General features: G+C 36.4%; 1 protein-coding gene across 1 annotated transcript in view; it reads right to left on the bottom strand.

Annotated features, from left to right (window-relative positions):
- The window catches only part of DCC (DCC netrin 1 receptor), an 808,121-nt gene that overhangs the window by 201,058 nt on the left and 584,106 nt on the right, over positions 1-22,957 (bottom strand). The window contains exons 14-15 of the mRNA XM_060118369.1: positions 22,264-22,374; positions 1,390-1,584 (exon numbers count right to left, since the gene is read on the bottom strand). Coding sequence (XP_059974352.1) covers positions 1,390-1,584; positions 22,264-22,374 — 306 coding nt within the window. The remainder of the gene's footprint in view (positions 1-1,389; positions 1,585-22,263; positions 22,375-22,957) is intronic.

Below are 22,957 nucleotides of genomic sequence, written 5' to 3'. Positions count from 1 at the left end.
TCAAAAGCACATGGTGAAACAATGCAGTTTTCCTTCATGACTTCATTCTGAGTTTGCATCACAACCTCATTGCCGGAGAGCCTGTGTACTGCCACGGGAATCTCTCCCTTTGGTGTGTGGCATCAATATGAACTGTCAGAGATGGTGTCGTATACTAAATAATAGATAAATGAGAGTCCCCTGACATAAGTCTGATGGCCATAAAATATGAATTTTGTGATTGCCTCTGCATTCAAACTCAGAGACTGACTGAGAGAATATTATTTCCAAATGCCAAGCTAACTAAAATTGTGGAGATTTGCAGAAGGTGCTTCTCTTATTAGTGTTTGAAGAAATTATAGAGAGAATGGGTCAGTGCAATTTTCCTCTTGCACTGACAAAACCTTTTCTTGCTACTGCATTTTAGCTATTCAAATTCAAATCAGGCTTCTCATCACAAATGCTCTGTTTCTGAGAGATACTGCAAATAAGCAGCAATTCAATCAGGTTGCCTTTTCACTGAGAAGGTCACTGTACTTCATTGCAAATAATACCGTGTTAAATCAACAGGTAGAATCAACTTGCTTTTTGCATTATGACAATTGTTTAACTTATTGGCACCCTATATATGACATATATTCATTTTATTTCCCTCTGCTAATGATATAATCTCTTATTGCACTATGGAAAATCCAACGTAAAATGAATATGAAAATTTTGCACATGTTAACCCTCTCTGAATATACAAAGTTTCAATGAATTCAGAAACATCACAATAGAAGTATTGTATTCAGTAAAAGGGGGTTAAATACTGTAAGAGAAGTTGGATTGGGAGGGGTCAGGAATATATGTAGAGAGGAGTTTGATTGCTCCAAGTTACTGTCTTGGTTGAAAATTCCTTTTTGAAAATCTTGTTGTTCTACAGTCATAATGAGATATCCATCAAGCTTTATCTATAAATACTAAGGGAAAAATAAAAGGTAATGTGACTAGATAATTCAAGGTTAAAGAAAAATTGACAGAATATCCTTCTAGGGAGAGAAAAAATTTTCTGACTTTCTTTCTGTAAGAATTATTAAGATTAGAAGTTTCCATTGACAGAGGAAAAAGAAAAATGTTCCAATGCACTTTTTCTATCCTTATGACACATAGGCAGGGCACATACCAGGACACACACTACTGTGTATCTGTCTAGATTAAATTCTCCAATTCAAAATCCAGACAGGGGAAATGTATGTGTGTATATAGGAGGGTGGGTCAGTAGATTGATAGAAGATAGAAAAAGAGAGTTATGAATTCATATATGTTACAAATTGAAATCAACTTCCAAAGAACAATTTTCCAAGAAAGAAAATAATTTAAAATAAGTCATTTATTTTCCTTAAGAGAAGAAAAATCACAGCTACTCACCTAACCTCTCAATGGAATAATATCGCTGTTTACTGTCCACACGTACTGTCTCGGCATAAGGGCTCCCAACGCCATAACCGATGATGTAACCTCGCACCACAATATTTGGGTTCAAGGGAGGAGTCCAACTCATGATGATGCAGTTGGTCTGGGGCCTCACATGAAGAGAGCTTGGCTGGTCAGGGACTTGAGACTCTAGAATTCAAAAGGAGGACAACACCATGTTTCATAATAGAACACAGAGCACGGTAAAACGTCCCATTTAAACAAGACTTAATATCATGTTCCACAGACCCTCAAATGACGCACCACTTATTGTCCAAGTTCCTCCTTGTATTAGTTTATGATGATTTCTATGTTTGATTTGACTTTCTCAGGATTTCTTAAACGCAAGTGGTACTGAATTCCCTCCAGAGGCACTGTCGCATCATACATCTTTTCTTCTAACAGACTTTTTACCTTAGGATTTTTTTTCTCATATATTTCTTCTTAGGTATCATTAATAAGGGGTGAAATCAACACAGATGTAAGAATAATGGAAAGGGAAATGAAATATCAAAAACTGTCTTGCGGGCTTCCCTGGTGGCGCAGTGGTTGAGAGTCCGCCTGCCAGTGCAGGACACACGGGTTCGAGCCCTGGTCTGGAGGATCCCACATGCCGCGGAGCAGCTGGCCCCGTGAGCCACAATTACTGAGCCTGCACGTCTGGAGCCTGTGCTCCGCAACAAGAGAGGCCGCGATAGTGAGAGGCCTGCGCACCGTGATGAGGAGTGGCCCCCACTTGCCACAACTGGAGAAAGCCCTTGCACAGAAACGAAGACCCAACACAGCCATAAATAAAAAAATTAAAAAAAATTAAAAAAAAACAACTGTCTTGCCCAAGGATTATTTACTCTGATTTAACTAGAGAAGAAAATGAATGTAGCAGTCCTTTCTTAAGAAATTGTCAGGATAAAAAATTTAGGGCCATGATTTGCTCAGCATGAATAGGATGGTACTTGACCCATGGTCTATTGCATGTGCGAAAAGTGTATTTATTATTAAAGGAAAGGAGAGAGTGGCCCGGATTAAAGCCACACAGACTTTGGAGTGTGAGAATTGGCTTTAATACCAGGCTCTGTCATTTACTGGTTGTGTGTCCTCATGAAATTATTTATCTTCTCTTGAGTTTACCTATTAATTAAACTGGCATTCCAAATACTGACTGACACAAAGCTTGAGCTCTGGAAGTAATCAAGAGAAGCATTCATATGTTTACTGGATTCTCACTAGATGTGAAACTTTAAAACCTTATTTATCCTCCCTAAGCCTCAGTTTCCTCATGTGCAGAATGAGGATAAGGATAGTAATGGTCTCATTTGGTGGTGAGAAGATTTAATAAAATTATGCACCAAAACACTCCAATTATGAGTAGCACCAACTGGCATCAGCTACCAGAAAGAAAATGCACTCGCTACCCTGATATAATTTTTTTTAAAGAGACTGTGTGATGCAAATTAATAAATTGGCCTTCTGATTTTTATATCACCATTCTTCCCTAGGATCCTATCCCTAAAGAAATGAGGTATTTTCTGGACACTGATCATAATTCTATTAATAAATATTAGTAGAGTGCCTACTAGGTTTGAGGTATAAGGCTAGGTACCCATGACAATCACGTTACAGGAGAGAGTAAATATGGCAGACCTAAAACCTGTACTCTTGTTGTTTATAGTTTAATGGAAAAGATAGAAAAGTAAAAAGGCAGTTACAATATACTATGATATATATTTTGATAGGTTTCATACAGGCACATGTAGCCTATTCTTTGAAAATCAAAAAAGTATTCTAGGAAGAAATTTAAGAAAGAATATACCCATCTAAACTTTAATAGTCCATTAAGTGCTTTGCACAGTTCTTGGCAATTGATAAGTACTCAAAAATATTAGTGATTTAAACTGTATTCAAACTATTTGTGTTCATTACCTCTTTAATACTGAAAATCTCTGAAGGTAATACATGTCAAATTATGTAGGAGAGTTTGATGACTAAAGGTAGTATTACATTTTATTTTTCTCCTTGATGTAATGGCAAAAGATGATGCAATCTTCACCCCAACTTTATCCATCTTCAACACGCACACTTCTAGCTTAAGTGGTATATGGAAGCATGTTTTTTATTGAAGCTTTTAAACTAGGTACCATACTAACAGCTTTTCAAAGGATGCTACATTCTAAACGTGCTACGTCAACAACATTTTCTAAAGATGCTCTGTTTTTTTTCCTTGAAGATACCCATTTGTGAACAAAAGGGACAAGCTATTATTTGCCCTGAAGATGCCTGAGATATAATATGCAAAGGTGTAAAAAAATCATCTCAAAATGTATATATAAACCTTAACAACAGAACACAATGTTTGTAAAGAACTTCCTATTATAAACCCTATGTAAAAGTAATAAAAAGATGAAAGGGATGGATTAATACTTTTCAACCCTACTGCCATGGAGGCTCTCCAGTGTCCTTGAAATGTAATGGGCTCTCCAATGAATTCTGTTTGGCATATTTGAAGTTTTTGAAATAATTATTGAAATAAGATAATCTACCTAATCTTATTTTTAGAAAAGGAACTAAATGTGATTCAGATTTTCTGCATTTATGACTTTTTCAAAATAATATGAAAGCCTAATGATTTGTTTTGTTTTTTTGTGGTACACGGGCCTCTCACTGCTGTGGCCTCTCCCGTTGCGGAGCACAGGCTCCGGACGCGCAGGCTCAGCGGCCATGGCTCACGGGCCCAGCCGCTCCGCGGCATGTGGGATCTTCCTGAACCGGGGCACGAACCCACGTCCCCTGTATCGGCAGGTGGACTCCCAACCACTGCGCCACCAGGGAAGCCCAAGCCTAATGATTTGAATGACAATATTCAACATCTTTTAGAATAAAAAGAAAAAAAATTTTTCAGAATAACTATTTCTCCATTTTTCTGCAAACCACAGAATATCTCCCCTGCAGGTTAGTTAAATTAATAACCATAAAATTACATCTATCGGAGCTTTAAGGGTACCATGGTAATGAGTGCACAAACTGATTCTTGAAGAAGAGGGGCTGTCAGTACACAAGACTCATCTTTATTCTTCACTACATAAAAGGAGTTTCAATCCTAGATCCAAACCTCAAAATACTTTTTAACATGATAAAAAAAATAAGGGTGTTGATACATAAGAGTATATGCTGCCCCCCATCTAAACATTTAATGGGTTCTTACAACCCAGTTAAGATCATTGGGCCAGGGACTTCTCTGGTGGTGTAGTGGTTAAGAATCCACCTGCTAATGCAGGGGACATGGGTTTGAGCCCTGGTCTGGGAAGATCCCACATGATGCAGAGCAACTAAGCCCATGTGCCACAACTACTGAGCCTGTGCTCTAGAGCCTGTGCACCACAGTTCCTGAGTCTGCACTCTAGAGCCCACAAGCCACAACTACTGAGCTTGCATGACACAACTACTGAAGCTCGTGTGCCTAGAGCCCGTGCTCCGCAACAAGAGAAGCCTGTGCACTGCAATGAAGAGTAGCCCCCGCTCGCCACAACTAGAGAAAGCCTGCGCCCAGCAATGAAGACCCAATGCAGACACACACACACACACACACAAAAAAGATAATTGGGCCAGATGGAATGGTGCCTGTCAAGTATCAGACTTAAGTCATTCAAAATATATGGCCTCATCATAAAGATAACTGTGTTCGATTGTTCATAATCTGGAATAGCCCATTTGTACCCACCTACTCACTTCTTAATATAAAGACAGAAACAACCATTTTCCTTTTACGCTACCTGCGTGAGTTTTGTCTAATACAGCTGACCTTACAGATTATGAAAGTGGTTACTACTGGAATGAACTATAAAACATTGATTTAGAAAATCCACTATGCAAGGTAAATGATGTTAAGTACCCTTTGTTTGAAGGCCAAAACTGAAGTTTGCTATTTAGAAGTACATGACAGATTTTATAAGTACCTCTAGGATAATGACTGCATATATAAAGCATAGAGAAGTAGTAAGGTAATTATTGAAATAACTTGAAAACAAAGAACATATGTTGCCTGAAATATCCAAATTAACAAGGCTGCAAATTTCTACCAGAGTCAAGATAACTAGGTTAACTGCCATTCCTGATTAGACTATGGAATTATGAATTCTGTCTTAGTTTAATTTGTTCCTAAAGAAGATTTATTATTCTCTGAGTGATGATACAGAGTTTCACTAAAGAGTAATGTTCACATATAGCACACCGGGAAAGTTACCAGACTAATCTCAGTGACATTTCAACAATTACTGTGCATCTTCTATGCATCAGTCATAGTTCTAGGTACTGGGAATAGAGTTTTGAGGGAGATAAGACCAAAAAAATTAAGAATAAACAAACAAGGAAATCATGAGATCTTGGTAAGCTAGGATATAGGATAAAACTGAACCACATACGTGACACATCAAGGAAGGTATCCCTGGAAGAGTCTAAGGTGAATGATCAGAAAGAGCCAGTCAAGTAAACCTCAGGGCGGAAAGCTTTATAGGCAGAAGGAATAACTACAGCAAAACCTCTAGAGTAAGAATGAACTTAGTACTTGAAGAAACCAAAGAAGGTCATTGCGCTTGACCATAGACGGAAAATGAAGAAGATAAAAAAGGGAGTCACCCAGTGGGAATGTAAAATGGTGCAGCTGCTATGGAAAATAATGTGGTGGTTCTTCAAAAAATTAAAAATAGAATTGCCATATGATCTAGCAATTCCACTTGTGGGTATATTCTTGAAACAATTGAAAGCAGGTATTCAAACATACTTATATACCTGTGTTCATAGCAGTACTGTTCCAGATACTCAAAAGGTAGAAGCAACTCAAGTGTCCATCATGATAAACAAACTGTGTTCTATACATATAATGGAATAATTTTCATCTTTCAAAAGGAAGGAAATTCTGACACATGCTACAAGAACCTTTAGGACATTATGCAAAGTGAAATAAGTTAGTCACAGTAGGAAAAAATTATATGATTCCATTTATATGAGATACTTAAAGCAGTCAAGTTAATAAAGACAAAGTAGAATGATGGCTGCTGGGAGGAGGGAGGAGTAAGGAGTTACCATTTAATGGGTATAGCGTTTCAGTTTTGCAAAATTAAGAGTTTTGGAGAAGGGTAGTAGTGATGGTTACTAAACAGTGTGACTGTACTTAATGCTACTGGACGGTACACTTAAAAATGGTTAAAATGGTAAATTTTGCGTAATATGTATTTTAAAACAATTTTTTTAAAAGTTAAAAAAATTTGGAGACCATAAGAACATGTTTGCACTTGTCTGCGTGGCCACTGTGGAGATGCAGTGTACGTATTTGGGACTTCTGAGAGGTAGAGTCAACAGAGCTGTGTAACTGGCGTGGTAAAGAGGAGGATCAATGATAACTCACAGACCTTTGGCTTTTGGGCAACTGGTGGATGATGTACTGAGCTGAGGAAAAACAGACAAATTTTTTGGTCATGGTCAATTTGAGGTGCCTGTTAGTCACATGTATAGATATCAGGGAACTAGGAGGGTATAGAGGTTTTGGAGAAAGACCATGGACAGATTTATAGATGTGGAAGCCACCAGCATATAGAAGGTATTTAAAATAAATTTGTGTAGATACAGACACAATGTGAGCATGTGTGCAAACAAATAAAAGACAAATAAGATGCTGTCAAGCAAATAAGATCACCCAAAACTCCCTAAAGTCTTCCCATATCACATTGGAAGGCCAGGTTCTTTACAACGCCTACAAGGTCACGTGTGATCTACCCTTTGCCCCCTTAGCCCTCTGTCCTCATTTCTTACCACTTCCCCCCTTGCTCACCTCACCCCAGCCATCCACAGTGGACACTTGCTTTTCCTCGAATATGACAGGCATGCTCTGGCCTCAGGGTATTTGCACTTGCTGTAGCCTCTGCCTGGGAAGCTCTGCCTCAGAGATACCTTCCTCCCTGACCTTCTTCAGGTTTAGTTATTTAATTTCCAATTTCAGACTTCTCTGGCTACCATAGTTAAAATTGCAATCTTTCCCTAATCTCTAACTCTCTTAATAATCTCCCCTCATGATTTTCCCCATAGGATTTATGGTCACTTATTGTGCTACCTATTTCATGTGATTATTTCATTATTCTTTGTCTCATCTCTCTCCACAAATTCTCTATAACTCCAGTAATTAGAATAGTTCCAGGCACAAAGCACTCAAAAATACAGGAACAAAGTCTATATTTCCTATAAGGTTCAATACATTATGCATGACTCATTAAATATAAAATGACCACAATTTTATATAACTTTCTCCGTAACATTTTTAAGAAAAAAAAATGGAATAACATTTTTTAACTTTGATGCTGAAACGAGATGAAAATATAGTTATTAATGTCATTTTCTCCTAGTCACCAGCAAGATTGATCTCCTCTGGCTCCTGCTAACGAAAATGATTGCTGCTGTGTACCGTCTGCTGTGGATATGGCACTGCCAAGTAGTGTCAGGCAGTTGGTACTTTTGACAAATACATGTTTATTCTTTATTTAGTATGCTGCATTTTATGGTTCATTTTGTTAGGGTTTTGCTCCAGTCCTTAATAGCTTATATTTCTTTACAGAGATTTACAGAAGGCAATTGACATACCCACACTCTGTCTTTCTAGACAGGTCTGGTACATACTAATGTGTTCATTTCTATTGGCAGGGCCTGTTCTCAGTAAAGGACATCATCTTCCTTAAGCCACTCACCTCTATAAACTTTGAATGTTGTTTGTTTATTGCAGGGGGCAATCACTTTTATTCATCATTTAATTCTACTGTATTATTCTATTTTATTTTTTACAGTTATACCCCTACCATTTTCTCAGATTTAACTTTTTAATATAGTTTTAAGATTTACACACAGCAAATTCCCTCAGTGGTACTCAGTTCATGTATCTAGCATTCCCGCCATGGTACAGAAAAGTACCACCCCCACCTCAAAATTTCCTCATGCTGCTTCCCTTTGCAATCATTCCCTCCCCCAATCTCTCAGGAAGCCTGCTGGCTTGGATTACTGGTGGATGCCGGTACTGTCCCAATGTGAATAACACACTGAGTTATAACCGAAATGATGCCTTGAAAGATCAGCTCACAACCTCCAATTGTTTAAAAGGATGTGTTTTTGAGCTCTCCATCTTTGTTATACTTGAAAATACCAAAAGAAAAAAACAACAAAATCTTTAAAACCACCCATGGCCAATCTGTCTTTGAATTATATAAATGCTTCATTTCCATCATCAGAATCACTGTCAACTAGTTTGATGTAAGAGAAGGAAAACTTTATGTTCTACCAAAAGTACTGGCAATAGTCTCAACACTATTTATTAAATAATCTGCTGATAGAAATATCAACTTTATTATTTTATTTATTTCTCAAATAATAGCAAATGCTTCTGCCCTCTATGCAAAAGCCTCACTCAGCTATCTGCTTGGCTGTCACTTCTGTTTGCTTTTTTTTTTTTTTTTTTTTTTTGTGGTACGCGGGCCTCTCACTGTTGTGGCCTCTCCTGTTGCAGAGCACAGGCTCCGGACGCGCAGGCTCAGTGGCCATGGCTCATGGGCCCAGCCACTCCGCGGCATGTGGGATCTTCCCGGACCGGGGCACGAACCCATGTCCCCTGCATCGGCAGGCGGACTCTCAACCACTGCGCCACCAGGGAAGCCCCAATAATGTTTCTTACAATAATATTTTGAAAGTTTCTTTATATTCCTATATTAACATGAGTTTTTAAAAGATTGGTAATAATCGTCTAAATTTACAAAACACCCTCCTGCATCTATTGATAAAATTATATGACAACACCCTTTAAATTATTCCTTAATTAGATGGTGGCTTTTAAGATGTGATGAATGTATGTCTTGCTTTTGTATCAGAAGGGAATACATCTAATCTCTTAATGCAGACAAGGCTTTATGATCATGAATAAGAAGAAGCTTCATAAGACAATGATATTAGTATTTCATATTGCTGTCAAGGTTTGAGATCTAATTTATCAAAACAAACGATACCAATAAGCATTTGTTGAGTGTTTGATATATATCAGACATGCTACTGAGTATTTTACTACCATTATCATAGTTAATTTTCACAAAAAATGTGTTGATATTGATACTGTTACCCTATTTGTAGATGAGAAAACTCAGGGAAGTTTAGTTACTTGCCCAAGATTGTATAGTGAGTGGAGCGGGATTCAAACATAGTTACTAAGACTTCAGAGTCCACAATTTTATCCATTACATTACACTTAGAAAAAGTCAATCAAGTCATAGGGAATCAAACATTTCATGAGAGCATTAAAAAGTTTGCTACGGCCAAGGAAAGGATTTGGAATTTCCTTGAACATTTATCGAAGTCTAAATAATCTGTACCATCCTTTGTATAGTGGAGCTCTGAGATTTTGAACAACCACTCGCCCAAGAACTAAAGCAGATTTTAAATTCCTTTCAAAAACCAGTTTTGGCTTTGCTGGCAACATTTCTTATACGTAAGGTGAATTGCACTTGAATGAGAATAAGGGGCTGGGGGCCTCCCTGGTGGCGCAAGTGGTTGAGAGTCCGCCTGCCGATGCAGGGGATACGGGTTCGTGCCCCGGTCTGGGAGGATCCCATATGCCGCGGAGCGGCTGGGCCCGTGGGCCATGGCCGCTGAGCCTGCGCGTCCGGAGCCTGCGCGTCCGGAGCCTGTGCTCCGCAACGGGGGAGGCCACAACAGTGAGAGGCCCGCATACCACAAAAAAAAAAAAAAAAGAATAAGGGGCTGGATTCTTCAATTTCATGATGACTTCGCTGCTGTACCACTGGCTTAACCTTATCCCATGAGCCTATTTGTCAATCAGCAATGCAAAATATCATGGATTTCCTATCAAAAGCCCATGTGAAAGAAATCCTTTTTCACAACATGCCACCTACATTCCACTGTGCATAAAATCTCATACTATCATCTTTATAGCTCCAGATGATCACATTTGCAAGCTCAATGGTGTATAACCCCCTCCCCCACCCTTTACCCTCAAATAGGTACATCTACTTAGATGCATTTTTTTTGCTTTATAACAAAATTAATCAGTTATACATATACATATGTTCCCATATCCCCTCCCTTTTGCGTCTCCCTCCCACCCTCCCTATCCCACCCCTCCAGGCGGTCACAAAGCACCGAGCTGATCTCCCTGTGCTATGCGGCTGCTTCCCACTAGCTATCTACCTTACGTTTGGTACTGTATATATGTCCATGCCGCTCTTAGATGCATTTTTAAAGCATGTTTTTATCAAAAAAAATAGTCAAATGAAAATAATTTCTGTATTTGTTAAAATTTAAAAATAAATTTTATAAAACTGTACCTAATATTTTTAATCTAAAGGGTATACAAGTAAACCCTGTTGCCTAGATTTTAGGTGTAAAAAGTTACATTAGCGATGTAACATAATTTCTTTTGGACCAAAGAATTATTTACAAGTATGTTTTACATTTGCAAATATATATTGGGTATTATATTATTATTAACTATTAGTTTAATTACATGGTGATCAATGAATGTGTTTAGTATGATCCAAGAACTTTAATATCCATTTCTTTATAGGCAAATACTAAATGTTCTTTGGATGCATAGGAAAAAAATATGATTTTCTAATTGTGTGAATATTTCAGTTCCAAGTAAATCTTCTATATTCCTTCCTTTTTTAAAAATTGGTTATGATGGGAGTAGGGCAGTTCTAATTTTTTTAATTTTAATTTAATTTTATTTTTTTATACAGCAGGTTCTTATTAGCCATCAATTTTATACACATCAGTGTATACATGTGAATCCCAATCGCCCAATTCATCACACCACCATTCCCACCACCCCCCACGGCTTTCTGCCCATGGTGTCCATACGTTTCTTCTCTACATCTCTGTCTCAACTGCTGCCCTGCAAACCGGTTCATCTGTACCATATTTTTTAGTTTCCACATACATGCGTTAATATATGATATTTGTTTTTCTCTTTCTGACTTACTTCACTCTGTATGACAGTCTCTAGATCCATCCACATCTCAACAAATGACCCAATTTCGTTCATTTTTATGGCTGAGTAATATTCCATTGTATGTATGTGCCACATCTTCTTTATCCATTCGTGTGTCGATCGGAATTTAGGTTGCTTCCATGACCTGGCTATTGTAAATAGTGCTGCAATAAACATTGGGGCGCATGTGACTTTTTGAATTATGGTTTTCTCTGGGTATATGTCCAGTAGTGGGATTGTTGGGTCATATGGTAATTCTATTTTTAGGTTTTTAAGGAACCTCCATACTGTTCTCCATAGTGGGTGTATCAATTTACATTCCCCCAACAGTGCAAGAGGGTTCCATTTTCTCCACACCCTCTCCAGCATTTGTTGTTTGTAGATTTTCTGATGAGGCCCATTCTAACTCGGGTGAGGTGATACCTCATTGTAGCTTTGATTTGCATTTCTCTAATAATTAGTGATGTTGAGCAGCTTTTCATGTGCTTCTTGGCCATCTGTACGTCTTCTTTGGAGAAATGTCTATTTAAGTCTTCTGCCCATTTCTGGACTGGGTTGTTTGTTTCTTTAATATTGAGCTGCACTAGTTCTTTATATATTTTGGAGATTAATCCTTTATCTGTTGATTTGTTTGCAAATATTCTCCCATTCCGAGGGTTGTCTTTTCAACTTGTTTATGGTTTCCTTTGATGTGCAAAAGCTTTGAAGTTTCATGAGGTCCCATTTGTTTATTTTTGTTTTTATTTTCATTACTCTGGAAGTGGATCAAAAAAGATCTTGCTGTGATTTATGTCAAAGAGTGTTCTTCCTATGTTTTCCTCTAAGAGTTTTAGAGTGTCCGGTCTTACATTTAGCTCTCTAATCTATTTTGAGTTTATTTTTGTGTATGGTGTTAGGGAGTGTTCTAATTTCATTCTTTTACATGTAGCTGTCCAGTTTTCCCAGCACCACTTATTGAAGAGACTATCTTTTCTCCACTGTATATCCTTGCCTCCTTTGTCATAGATTAGTTGACCATAGGTGCGTGGGTTTATTTCTGGGTTTTCTATCTTTTTCCATGAATCAATGTTTCTGTTTTTGTGCCAGTACCATGAGTCTTGAATACTGTAGCTTTGTAGTATAGTCTGAAGTCAGCGAGTCTGATTCCTCCAGCTCCGCTTCTGTCTCTCAAGACTGCTTTGGCTATTCAGGGTCTTTTGTGTCTCCATACAAATTTTAAGATTTTTTTTCGAGTTGTGTAAAAACTGCCATTGGCAATTTGAAACGGATTGCACTGAATCTGTAGATTGCTTTGGGTAGTATAGTCATTTTCACAATATTGATTCTTCCAATCCAAGAACATAGTATATCTCTCCATCTGTTGGTATTATCTTTAATTTCTTTCATCAGTGTCTTATAGTTTTCTGCATACAGGTCTTTTGTCTCCCTAGGTAGGTTTATTCCTAGGTATTTTATTCTTTTTGTTGCAATGGTAAATGTGTTTCTTTAATTTCTCTTTCAGATTTTTCATCATTAGTGTGTAGGAATGCAAGAGATTTCTGTGCATTAATTCTGTATCCTGCAACTTTACCAAATTCATTGATTACCTCTAGTAGCCTTCTGGTGGCATTTTTAGGATTCTCTATGTATAGTATCATGTCATCTGCAAACAGTGACAGTTTTACTTCTTTTCTAATTTGTATTCCTTTTATTTCTTTTTCTTCTCTGACTGTCATGGCTAGGACTTCCAAAACTATGTTGAATAACAGTGGTGAGAGTGGACATCCTTGTCTTGTTCCTGATCTTAGAGGAAATGCTTTCAGTTTTCACCATTGAGAATGATGTTTGCTGTGGGTTTGTCATATATGGTCTTTATTATGTTGAGGTAGGTTCCCTCTATGCCCAATTTCTGGAGAGTTTTTATCACAAAAGTGTGTCGAATTTTGTAAAAAGCTTTTTCTGCATCTATTGAGATGATCATTGGTTTTTATTCTTCAGTTTGTTAACATGGTGTATCACATTGATTGATTTGCATATATTGAAGAATCCTTGTATCCCTGTGATAAATCCCACTCGATCATGGTGTATGATCCTTTTAATGTGTTGTTGGATTCTGTTTGCTAGTATTTTGTTGAGGATTTTTGCAGCAATATTCATCAGTGATATTGGTCGGTAATTTTCTTTTTTTGTAGTATCTATATCTGGTTTTGGTATGAGGGTGATCGTCACCTCATAGAATGAGTTTGGAAGTGTTCCTTCCTCTGAAGTTTTTTGGAAGACTTTGAGAAGGATGGGGATGGGTGTTAGCTCATCTCTAAATGTTTGATAGAATTCACCTGTGAAGCCATCTGGTCCTGGACTTTTGTTTATTGGAAGATTTTTAATCACAGTTTCAATTGCATTACTTGTGATTGGTCTGTTCATATTTTCTATTTCTTCCTGGTTCAGTCTTGGAAGGTTATACCTTTCTAAGAATTTATCCATTTCTTCCAGGTTGTCCATTTTATTGGCATAGAGTTGCTTCTAGTAGTCTCTTAGGATGCTTTTTATTTCTGTGGTGTCTGTGGTAACTTCTCCTTTTTCATTTCTAATTTTATTGATTTGAGTCCTCTCCCTCTTTTTCTTCATGAGTCTGACTAATGATTTATCAATTTTGTTTATCTTCTCAAAGAACCAGCTTTTAGTTTTATTGATCTTTGCTATTGTTTTCTTTGTTTCTATTTCATTTATTTCTGCTCCGATCTTTATGATTTCTTTCCTTCTTCTAACTTTGGGTTCTGTTTGTTCTTCTTTCTCTAGTTCCTTTAGGTGTAAGGTTAGATTGTTTATTTGAGATTTTGATTCTTTCTGGAGGTAGGCTTGTATAGCTATACACTTCCCTCTTAGAACTGCTTTTGCTGCATCCCATAGGTTTTGGATGGTCGTGTTTTCATTGTCATTTGTCTCTAGGTATTTTTTGATTTCCTCTTTGATTTCTTCAGTGATCTCTTGGTTATTTAGTAACGTATTGTTTAGCCTCCATGTGTTTGTGTTCTTTACATTTTTTCTCTGTAATTCATTTCTAATCTCATAGTGTCGTGGTCAGAAAAGATGATTGATATGATTTCAACTTTCTTAAATTTACTGAGGCTTGATTTGTGATCCAAGATGGGATCTATCCTGGAGAATGTTCCGTGCACCCTTGAGAAGAAAGTGTAATCTGCTGTTATTGGGTGGAATGTCCTATAAATATCAATCAAATCTATCTGGTCAATTGTGTCATTTAAAGTTTCTGTTTCTGTATTTATTTTCATTTTGTATGACCTGTCCATTGGTGTAAGTGAGGTGTTAAAGTCCCCCACTATTATTGTGTTACTGTTGATTTCCTCTTTTACAGCTGTTAGCAGTTGCCTTATATATTGAGGTGCTCCTATGTTGGGTGCATATATATTTATAATTGTTATATCTTCTTCTTTGATCCCTTGATCATCATGTAGTGTCCTTCCTTGTCTCTTGTAACATTCTTTAAAGTCTATTTTATCTGATATGAATATTGCTACTCCAGCTTGCTTTTGATTTCAATTTGCATGGAATATCTTTTTCCATCCCCTCACTTTCAGTCTGTATGTGTCCCTAGGTCTGAAGTGGGTCTCTTGTAGACAGCATATATATGGGTCTTGTTTATGTGTCCATTCAGCAAGCCTGTGTCTTTTGGTTGGAGCATTTAATCCATTCACATTTAAGGTAATTATCGATATGTATGTTCCTATGACCATTTTCTTAATTGTTTTGGGTTTGTTTTTGTAGGTCCTTTTCTCCTCTTGTGTTTTTCCTACTTACCCATAACAAATTATTAGTTTTCTTCTTTATGATTTTGTTTGAATGGGCTAAAGACCCCCCCACACACCATTATTTTTTTCTTCTCTACTGAGTAAGAAATTATACACTCTATGTCCTTCTACTTGTAATATTTTCAATTTTGAGATCACATATGACTTGGAATCTAGAGTTAATTATATCTTTACTTTTCACAAGAACAACGTTAAAGAAAAATCTCAAAACTGTTAAATATTCATGATCTCCTCTCCTTTACCACCTCATTTTTGTCAACTTTTTAAAAACTCTACAAAATACTATACTTTTTGTCTTATAAAGTCATAATTTGTTCACATATAGTGATATATTACATTATTTTGCTTATCACTTTCTCTAATCATCCTTCTGGTGATTTTCTTTCTATCTTTCTTTAGAAAGTACACCCTTTACAAAAAAGATGGTGGTGATAAATTCTGTTTTCTTACATGAAAGGTGCTTATGTCTCTCCTTTCCTTGAATGATTATTTAGTTGGATATACAATTTGGAGATGATGGTAATTTTTTTATCAGCACCTTGCAGATATTTCATTGTTTTCTGGTTTGTTACTACTGGGAATACTTCATCAATATACTTGTAGTTCCTGAATAAGTAATCTCTCTCTAGAGCATTTCAAGCTCTTCTTTTTGTCTTTTTCTTTGTATCTTTTTTTATCAATGTATCAAAGCTAAAGCATTATTCCTGAGTCTGATAATCCATGTATTTCATCAATTCTGAAAAATTCTCACTTCTTATCTCTGCAAAAATTATTCCTCCTCCATTCTTTATTTTCTTTTGAGATTATGACTGATGCATGCTAAATTTTCTCATTCCATGTTTTATGTCTCTAAAATTTTCTCTTTTTTTTCTATCACTGTGTGTTAATTTTGTCTTCAGTTATGTTTAAAGTATTATTTAACACATTCCGTGACATTTCATTTCAGTGACTATGTATTTTTCATGTTCAAAGTTTTTATTTTGTTCTAAGCATTTAAATAAATTCTCAAATCTGGATTGGCCTTTTGAATTTTTTTTGGAAAACATTTTGTTTACGTACTTTGATTTTTAAGCGTTGCACGTTTCAGATTTGAAGTTTCATGACTTGAATATTGCTAGTTATCAATATAAATTATTCACCAATTTCACATATGTATGTATGAAATTGTGTATGCATGTATTTTCATCACCTCCCTGGAATCCTGTCAATTTGTTAGCCTGATAATTCTTTGCCCAATTTTCATGTTTAATATTTTTCATTTGTCTGAAAAGTATACAATTTAACTTTTTTTTTTTTTTTTGCGGTACGCAGGCCTCTCACTGTTGTGGCCTCTCCCGTTGTGGAGCATAGGCTCCAGATGCGCCGGCTCAGCGGCCATGGCTCATGGGCCCAGCCGCTCTGTGGCATGTGGGATCTTCCTGGACCGGGGCATGAACTCGTGTCCCCTGCATCAGCAGGCAGACTCTCAACCACTGCACCACCAAGGAAGCCCCTAGAAATATTTTTGATTTTTTCCTTTCTAATTTCTTTATTTTGGTATGTAAAGTTTTATTTATTTTTATTTCTCTAGAGATTTAGAAAATACATATTTTTAAATGTTTTTACAAAAGCACATCTTGACTGGATATACAATTTGACATGGTGTTTATCTTCCATCAAATCATAGACAATTTAGGGCTTTAGCTTATGTTTTTAGATATCTATTAGGTAAGCCTGTCATCATAGAACATGCTGTTTATCTCTGATTCTTGCTCAAATAAAACTTTCGCTAAATGTTCAGACTCTGTGGAGTTCCACATTTTTGAGCATCTCATTTCTGTAATATTATTTTTCCGTTTTCTTGTCCTACTTTCTATTTCAAGTTTACTGTTCATTTTTTTCTTACCTTTTGGCCTCAAATGATGCTAACATGAAACCAAAAGAAAACACAAACTGGTTTATCTTATTTTATACAAATTTTATTTTGGTATAATTATACTTAATCTTTGTCAATGATTGAAATGACACAAACAAAATTTTTTTTTCTTCTGGCAGTTGTATTAGTTTCCTATTGCTACTATACTTGGTGTATTAAATTACCACAAGCTTAGTGGCTTAAAACAGCATAAATTTATTATGTTACACTTCTGGAGGTCAGAACTCCAATATCTGTTTCAGTGAGCTAAAATCAAGGTATGAGTTGGGCCTACCTCTTTCTTGAGGCTTTAAGGGACCATGTGTTTTCTTGCTTTTTTCGAACTTCCTTGGCTCATGCCCTATGACACTCCAATCTGCTTCTGCTGTCACACCTCCTGTCATTCTGAGCTTCCTACCTCTCTCTTCTAAGAACACTTTTGAATACATTGGGTCCACCTAGATAATCCAGGATAATCGCCTATCTCACAAACCTTAATTTAATCACATCTGCAAAGTCTCTCACTCACAAATCCCAGGGATTAGGATGTGGACATTTTGGGGGGCCATTATTCAGCCTACCCCAACTCTTCCATGTATTCTTTTCTCCTTTCTTCCTTCCTTCTTTCTCTCCTTCTTCCTTTCTTTTTCTATTCTTCAATTTCTTTCAGTTAGTCAAAAACATATTTTTCTCATTTCTCCTTTTTCTGCCTAGAGATTTCCCACTTGTCAGAGTCTATTTTTTGAATGAATATGACATCTTTAATACGCAATGTTTCTTCTTTCTGGGAGGAGTCATCATCTTAGCTTTTACCATTATTCTTAAAATAAACTTTAATGTGTTCCTTCTCAAAGCCATATGCCCAGAGAGTAACACTTACCATGCAGATTCCAAAAGGTAGAAGTTTTTTTGTGGTTCACTTCTCAAATGAAATGAATTTTCAGTAATTCCACTTTACCACTACCAAACTGGCTAATAGGGCTAATTATCTATTTCCTGGGGTCAGGAAATTAGAACCTGTTCTTAGATTCACAGTTTTTGCTTACATCACTTTTGTATTTTCAGGGTCTCTGCATTGTTGATTTTTGCTAGCCAAGCTCCTCCATTTTAGGGTAGAGGTTTAATTTTAAATTATATCATTATTGATTTGTATAACAATTTCTACCTGTTCACTTTAATTTTTTTTTTAAAGCAGCACAAATGGATGTCCAACCTCAATTTCCTGGAGGATGCCTTGCCAAACTTCATCATAATTTTCTTCATATCCTTATGCAAGACATTTACATAAGAACTTTTGGGAATTCTAATGATTTTGGTTTTTTAAGCTGAAATTTTGAGGCACAAAATAAATATTTTAAAACTTCCCAGCTGTTAGTAATAGCAAACATGCTTTCAGGGAACCCTGAACGAACAGTAAGGTTTGGCTCTATAATTACTTTAACAAAACATCCTAATTAAAAGGGTAATCCATAAGGAATTGGAGTATTTCTCCAAGTTACTGTAGATCTTCACACTGCTCAAGTCAAACAGAGAAGGCAAGAGAAACTACAGAAGTCACAGAAGGAGAGGGAATTGCTTTCTTTGCTTTCAGCTATCTGTACAAACTGCTGCTTCTGTTTAGCTGACTTGCAAGGCTCAAAGTTACCACCTTAATGAGTAGATCACATCTTCTGAGTTCATTGGGTGACTTAAAGGCAAAGGGAGAAAGTTATGCAACACTATGCACCTAGAAGGGCCAACACTGGGTTTCCCATCCAATGTAGATTTCTCTGGCTACAGCAAAGAATGCCTCCCATTTCAAGTGGTTTTCAAAAGGATTGCTTCCTCCTTATCTAAAAACTTAAAGGAAATCAAAGCCATTCTATATGGGAATCTGACTTTGGAATGCTTAGCCATGAAAGCTCTGGTAGAAGTCATCTAAATCTCATTTTATAATTTAAACATTTACTTGAATAAGTTAAAATGAGATGAATATTTAAAGAAGACTTCCATAGCTTAAATATATATATATATTTATTCTATAGATTCTATATTCTATATTATTTCTATATTTCCATATAGAAAGAGAGCAAGCCATTAGACTGAGTATTCTCTTGGCGCTACTAGTGACCACTTCTGAGCTTGTCCATTCATCTGAATATTAATTCGTATCAAGGGTTATACTTTCTACTATTTGAATGATGTAGTCAAAAGAAAAAAAACAGGAGGAAGGAAGACGAATTGAAATCAGTGTCAGGGAGTTGCTCAGTGAAAAGAGATCATGGGTCCAGAAATTGAGAAAGCCTTAGGACCAAACATGTCTGGTACTATTAATTTAGTACAGTGAGTAAAATCAGTGCTTTACAAAGCAAGTGAAACACATCTGTCCCACACTCCTATAGTTAAATACCCTGAAATGGCTATTAGTTTCCAGTATGTTTTAAATGTATACTATCTTAAATCATAAACTATAACAGCATTATGTGCAAGAAGTGTGAACTGTACTAGGTTTCTTCTATTAATTTTTCATTTACCTTTTGTCAGATTGCTAATGTGCATCTTATGATCAAGGACAAGAACTGTGTAAACAATTATAATCCAAATGAAGAAGTGGAAGAATGAGAGAAGAGGCAGTATTTGAAATGTGCTGAAATGTGTTAACCAGCTGCTAAAGGAGTACCATTTGGATGAGGGAGGATGAATTCTGAACTAATAGTGGTAGAAATGGTTTTTCTTAAGGTATTCACTTTGAAAAATGTCTACTATGCTGTCCTACACACCCTGCCCTGTAATCCTAGCCATCAGTCCCCTTTCCCTGAAGTTTCTAGTTTAAGTACTATTTGTTTTCATGATGCCTGTTCAATCAGTGCAGCCATTATCTGTTAGTGCCTCAAGAGAGCTGTTCATTTTTCACATCTGTACTCCCTGTTTACTTGGCACATCAAAACTGCTTAATCAATACTCAAATAAGGAAAAAAGTCAGGAGGGATGTTGCATGCAGAAGAGAGATATTATTAAGCTAAAAACATGGTATAGTTCAAACATCCAGTGAAACGGCATTTATTAAGACACTATTCATGAGCTCGGCATAGAGGTTCTTGATTAGAATGGATGTATGAAACGGATTCTACTTAGATCACATAGATATGAAAAGAATGCAGTTAAGTGGAAGTTTTGTGCCATCCCAGGAGCTGTGATTTTACATTTTGGTTCTACTTACAATGTGAGTCATTCAGAGTGAGGAGAAAGAACACGTAAGTCAAGTGGAGCATCCCATTCATCCTGGATATTTTATAGGAACTTCAGCACCTCCACCCCATTTATTTTCACTCCTTCCGGTAAGAGATATAGTCCCTTAAGTTTGGGTAAATGATATGACCTCATTTCTTAGAATCTTTTGCCTTGAATCACTGTGTTTTTATTGTCATTGGGTCAGTTCTAAAGGATTCGGGGGACTTTGCTTTGATAACCTGTACTGGGCATTGACTCACCCAACCCGGTCTTAAGTGTCAGCTCCACAGTTACCAGCAGAGTGACTGAATCAAGTTGGTTTAATTTTCTTAGCTTAAGTTACTGTTCTTTAAAAGTAAGCATAACAATATATATTCCACATGTATAGATGAGAGTATAAAACACAAGCATATAAACTTTAAAAGTTATTTCTCAAGTAAAATAGAAAAATGAAGTATTCCTACAGCATATCCTAACCATCCTTTTATTGTTTAAATAAGACAGATCATGTCCTCATGACTTTAGGCCCAGCTATCCTGGCCTCCTTGTCATACTTCAACCACCAACTGGGCTTCAATCTCTGGATGTCTCTTCTTGCTACTCCTTCTGAACCAAGGGCTCTTGTCTGACCTATTTGCATGGCTGTCTCCCTCACTTTCTCAAAGTCTGTGCTCATATTTTGCCTAATCTGAGAAATCTTCTCAACCCCCTATATAAAAGAGTACTCCCTAATTATTTGTTATTCCTTCTACCACACTTTATTTTCTTCTGATAATTTATCACTATCTATCTCTACCTCAATAAAATGTATACCCTTTGAGAGTAGGGACTTTGTTTATTGCTTTGCCCCTAATACCTAAAATAATGTCTGGTATATAAAATTTTTCAAGAAAAATTACATGTTGAATAAATGACTACATGAATTCAAGTTCCCTAACCTATTAATGAAGGGTGTATGTTTTGCAAAGTGTGAATTTGTGTAGCTCCATGTCTCGATTTACCTTATCTAAGAGAAGTTAAATAATATTTTCTAAGCCTCAAGTTACTTTACTTTAGGTTTACTTTAGGGTTGTCCTAACTGAGTTGGCCCATGTCTGTCTACTTCTAAAATATTTTTTGTGCTTTAGCCAGACTAGTCTCTTCAAAATGCAAACCTAATTGTCAGTATTTTAAAAAATTATTTCATGACTTGCTTAGGATAAAGTGGGTTATGGCTTTAATGAGATTCTTAGGACAAAGTTCAAAATCCTTAATTTGGTCTTGCCAGATTTAGAACATGCCTGTCTTGCAAAAGTAACTGCATGCCATCTCTGTGTTTCAGCCATGATGGTTTTTATTTCGGGTCCCTAGCAGCACCATGATCTATCTTGACTTCAAACATGCATTTACCTTGCCCTCTACTTCTCCTCCTCAATTTCTAATGTATGTTTTTGCATAGCTAATTCTTGTTCATCCTTCAGGTTTCATTTAGATGTAAATCTTCTCTACGTCTATCTCTTTGCCTATCTATCTATCTTCTTATCTTTCTATTTAGCCATACATCCTATGTTGAACCATAGGATATGGCCAATATTCAACCAGGTTTGTATTATAACAATGGTAATTTCCTATGACTTCACTTAGAATGTTTGTCTTTCTAAGCTCCACAAGGAAAAAAAATCATGTCTTTCTTACTTATTATTATATTCTCAGAGCTAAGCACAATGCCTGATGTTTAGCAAAGTTTCTATAAATTTTCTTTGAATTAATGTGCTATCACATGGCAGTGATTATCATTAGAATAAATATCCCCAATGTTGAAGTTTATCAATTTTTTTAAGGTATCCTTTGAAGCTGAAGTAACGAAGAGGACAGAAATCAGAGTGACAGTGATTGGGGAAAGGTCTTACCATCGAGGTCATTCTCTGGAGTCTCTGCTGTGTACCAGTTGGAAGGTGGTCCAGTGCCATTGACTGTCATGGCTGACACTTGAAAACTGTACTGACTTCCTTTCTCCAGTCCTGTGAAAGAATTTTCCCCAGAAGAAAAAAAAAAAGAAAAAACTTACTGAAAACAAGTATTTCTGGTGGGTTTTAAAAGTTTTAGCAAAATTTTAACAATAGTAGACATGCTTTACATTGTTTGTGATTGTTGTGGTAATTATTATTTTAGCCAAAAGGGCTGGAAGATTACAGCAAGAAATCAAATTATTTTTCATATATCCTCATTTATTTTTTCCAGTTTACAAAAATGTAACCCTGAAAATAGCCTCAGGGCAGAGGCAGAATATAAAATATGAACGATGAAGAAATAATCAAAAATAGCAAGGATCATTTTTCCTCACAGTTCAGAAGAGGCCTGCCTATAAATCAAGAAGAGTCAATCTAAAAATTTATGCTCCATCATTCATTCAAGGTCAGTGATTATGTTCCCTTTGGGCCAAGAAAGAAAACTCCAAAGCCACTGTACTTCAGCAGAAAAAATAGGTCTTTGTCTCTTGAAAACATCACAAGACATGGTTCGTTTTGCATTAGCTTCCATACTAGAGCATGAAGAAAGTCTATCTCTATGATAATTTGGACATACGTTATAGGACACAGTGAT

The sequence above is a fragment of the Mesoplodon densirostris genome, chromosome 15 (genome assembly GCF_025265405.1).
Source record: "Mesoplodon densirostris isolate mMesDen1 chromosome 15, mMesDen1 primary haplotype, whole genome shotgun sequence".
Classification (NCBI taxonomy): Eukaryota; Metazoa; Chordata; class Mammalia; order Artiodactyla; family Ziphiidae; genus Mesoplodon; species Mesoplodon densirostris.
The sequence above is the reverse complement of the archived record's forward strand: the minus strand, read 5'-3'. Positions and strand labels throughout refer to the sequence as shown.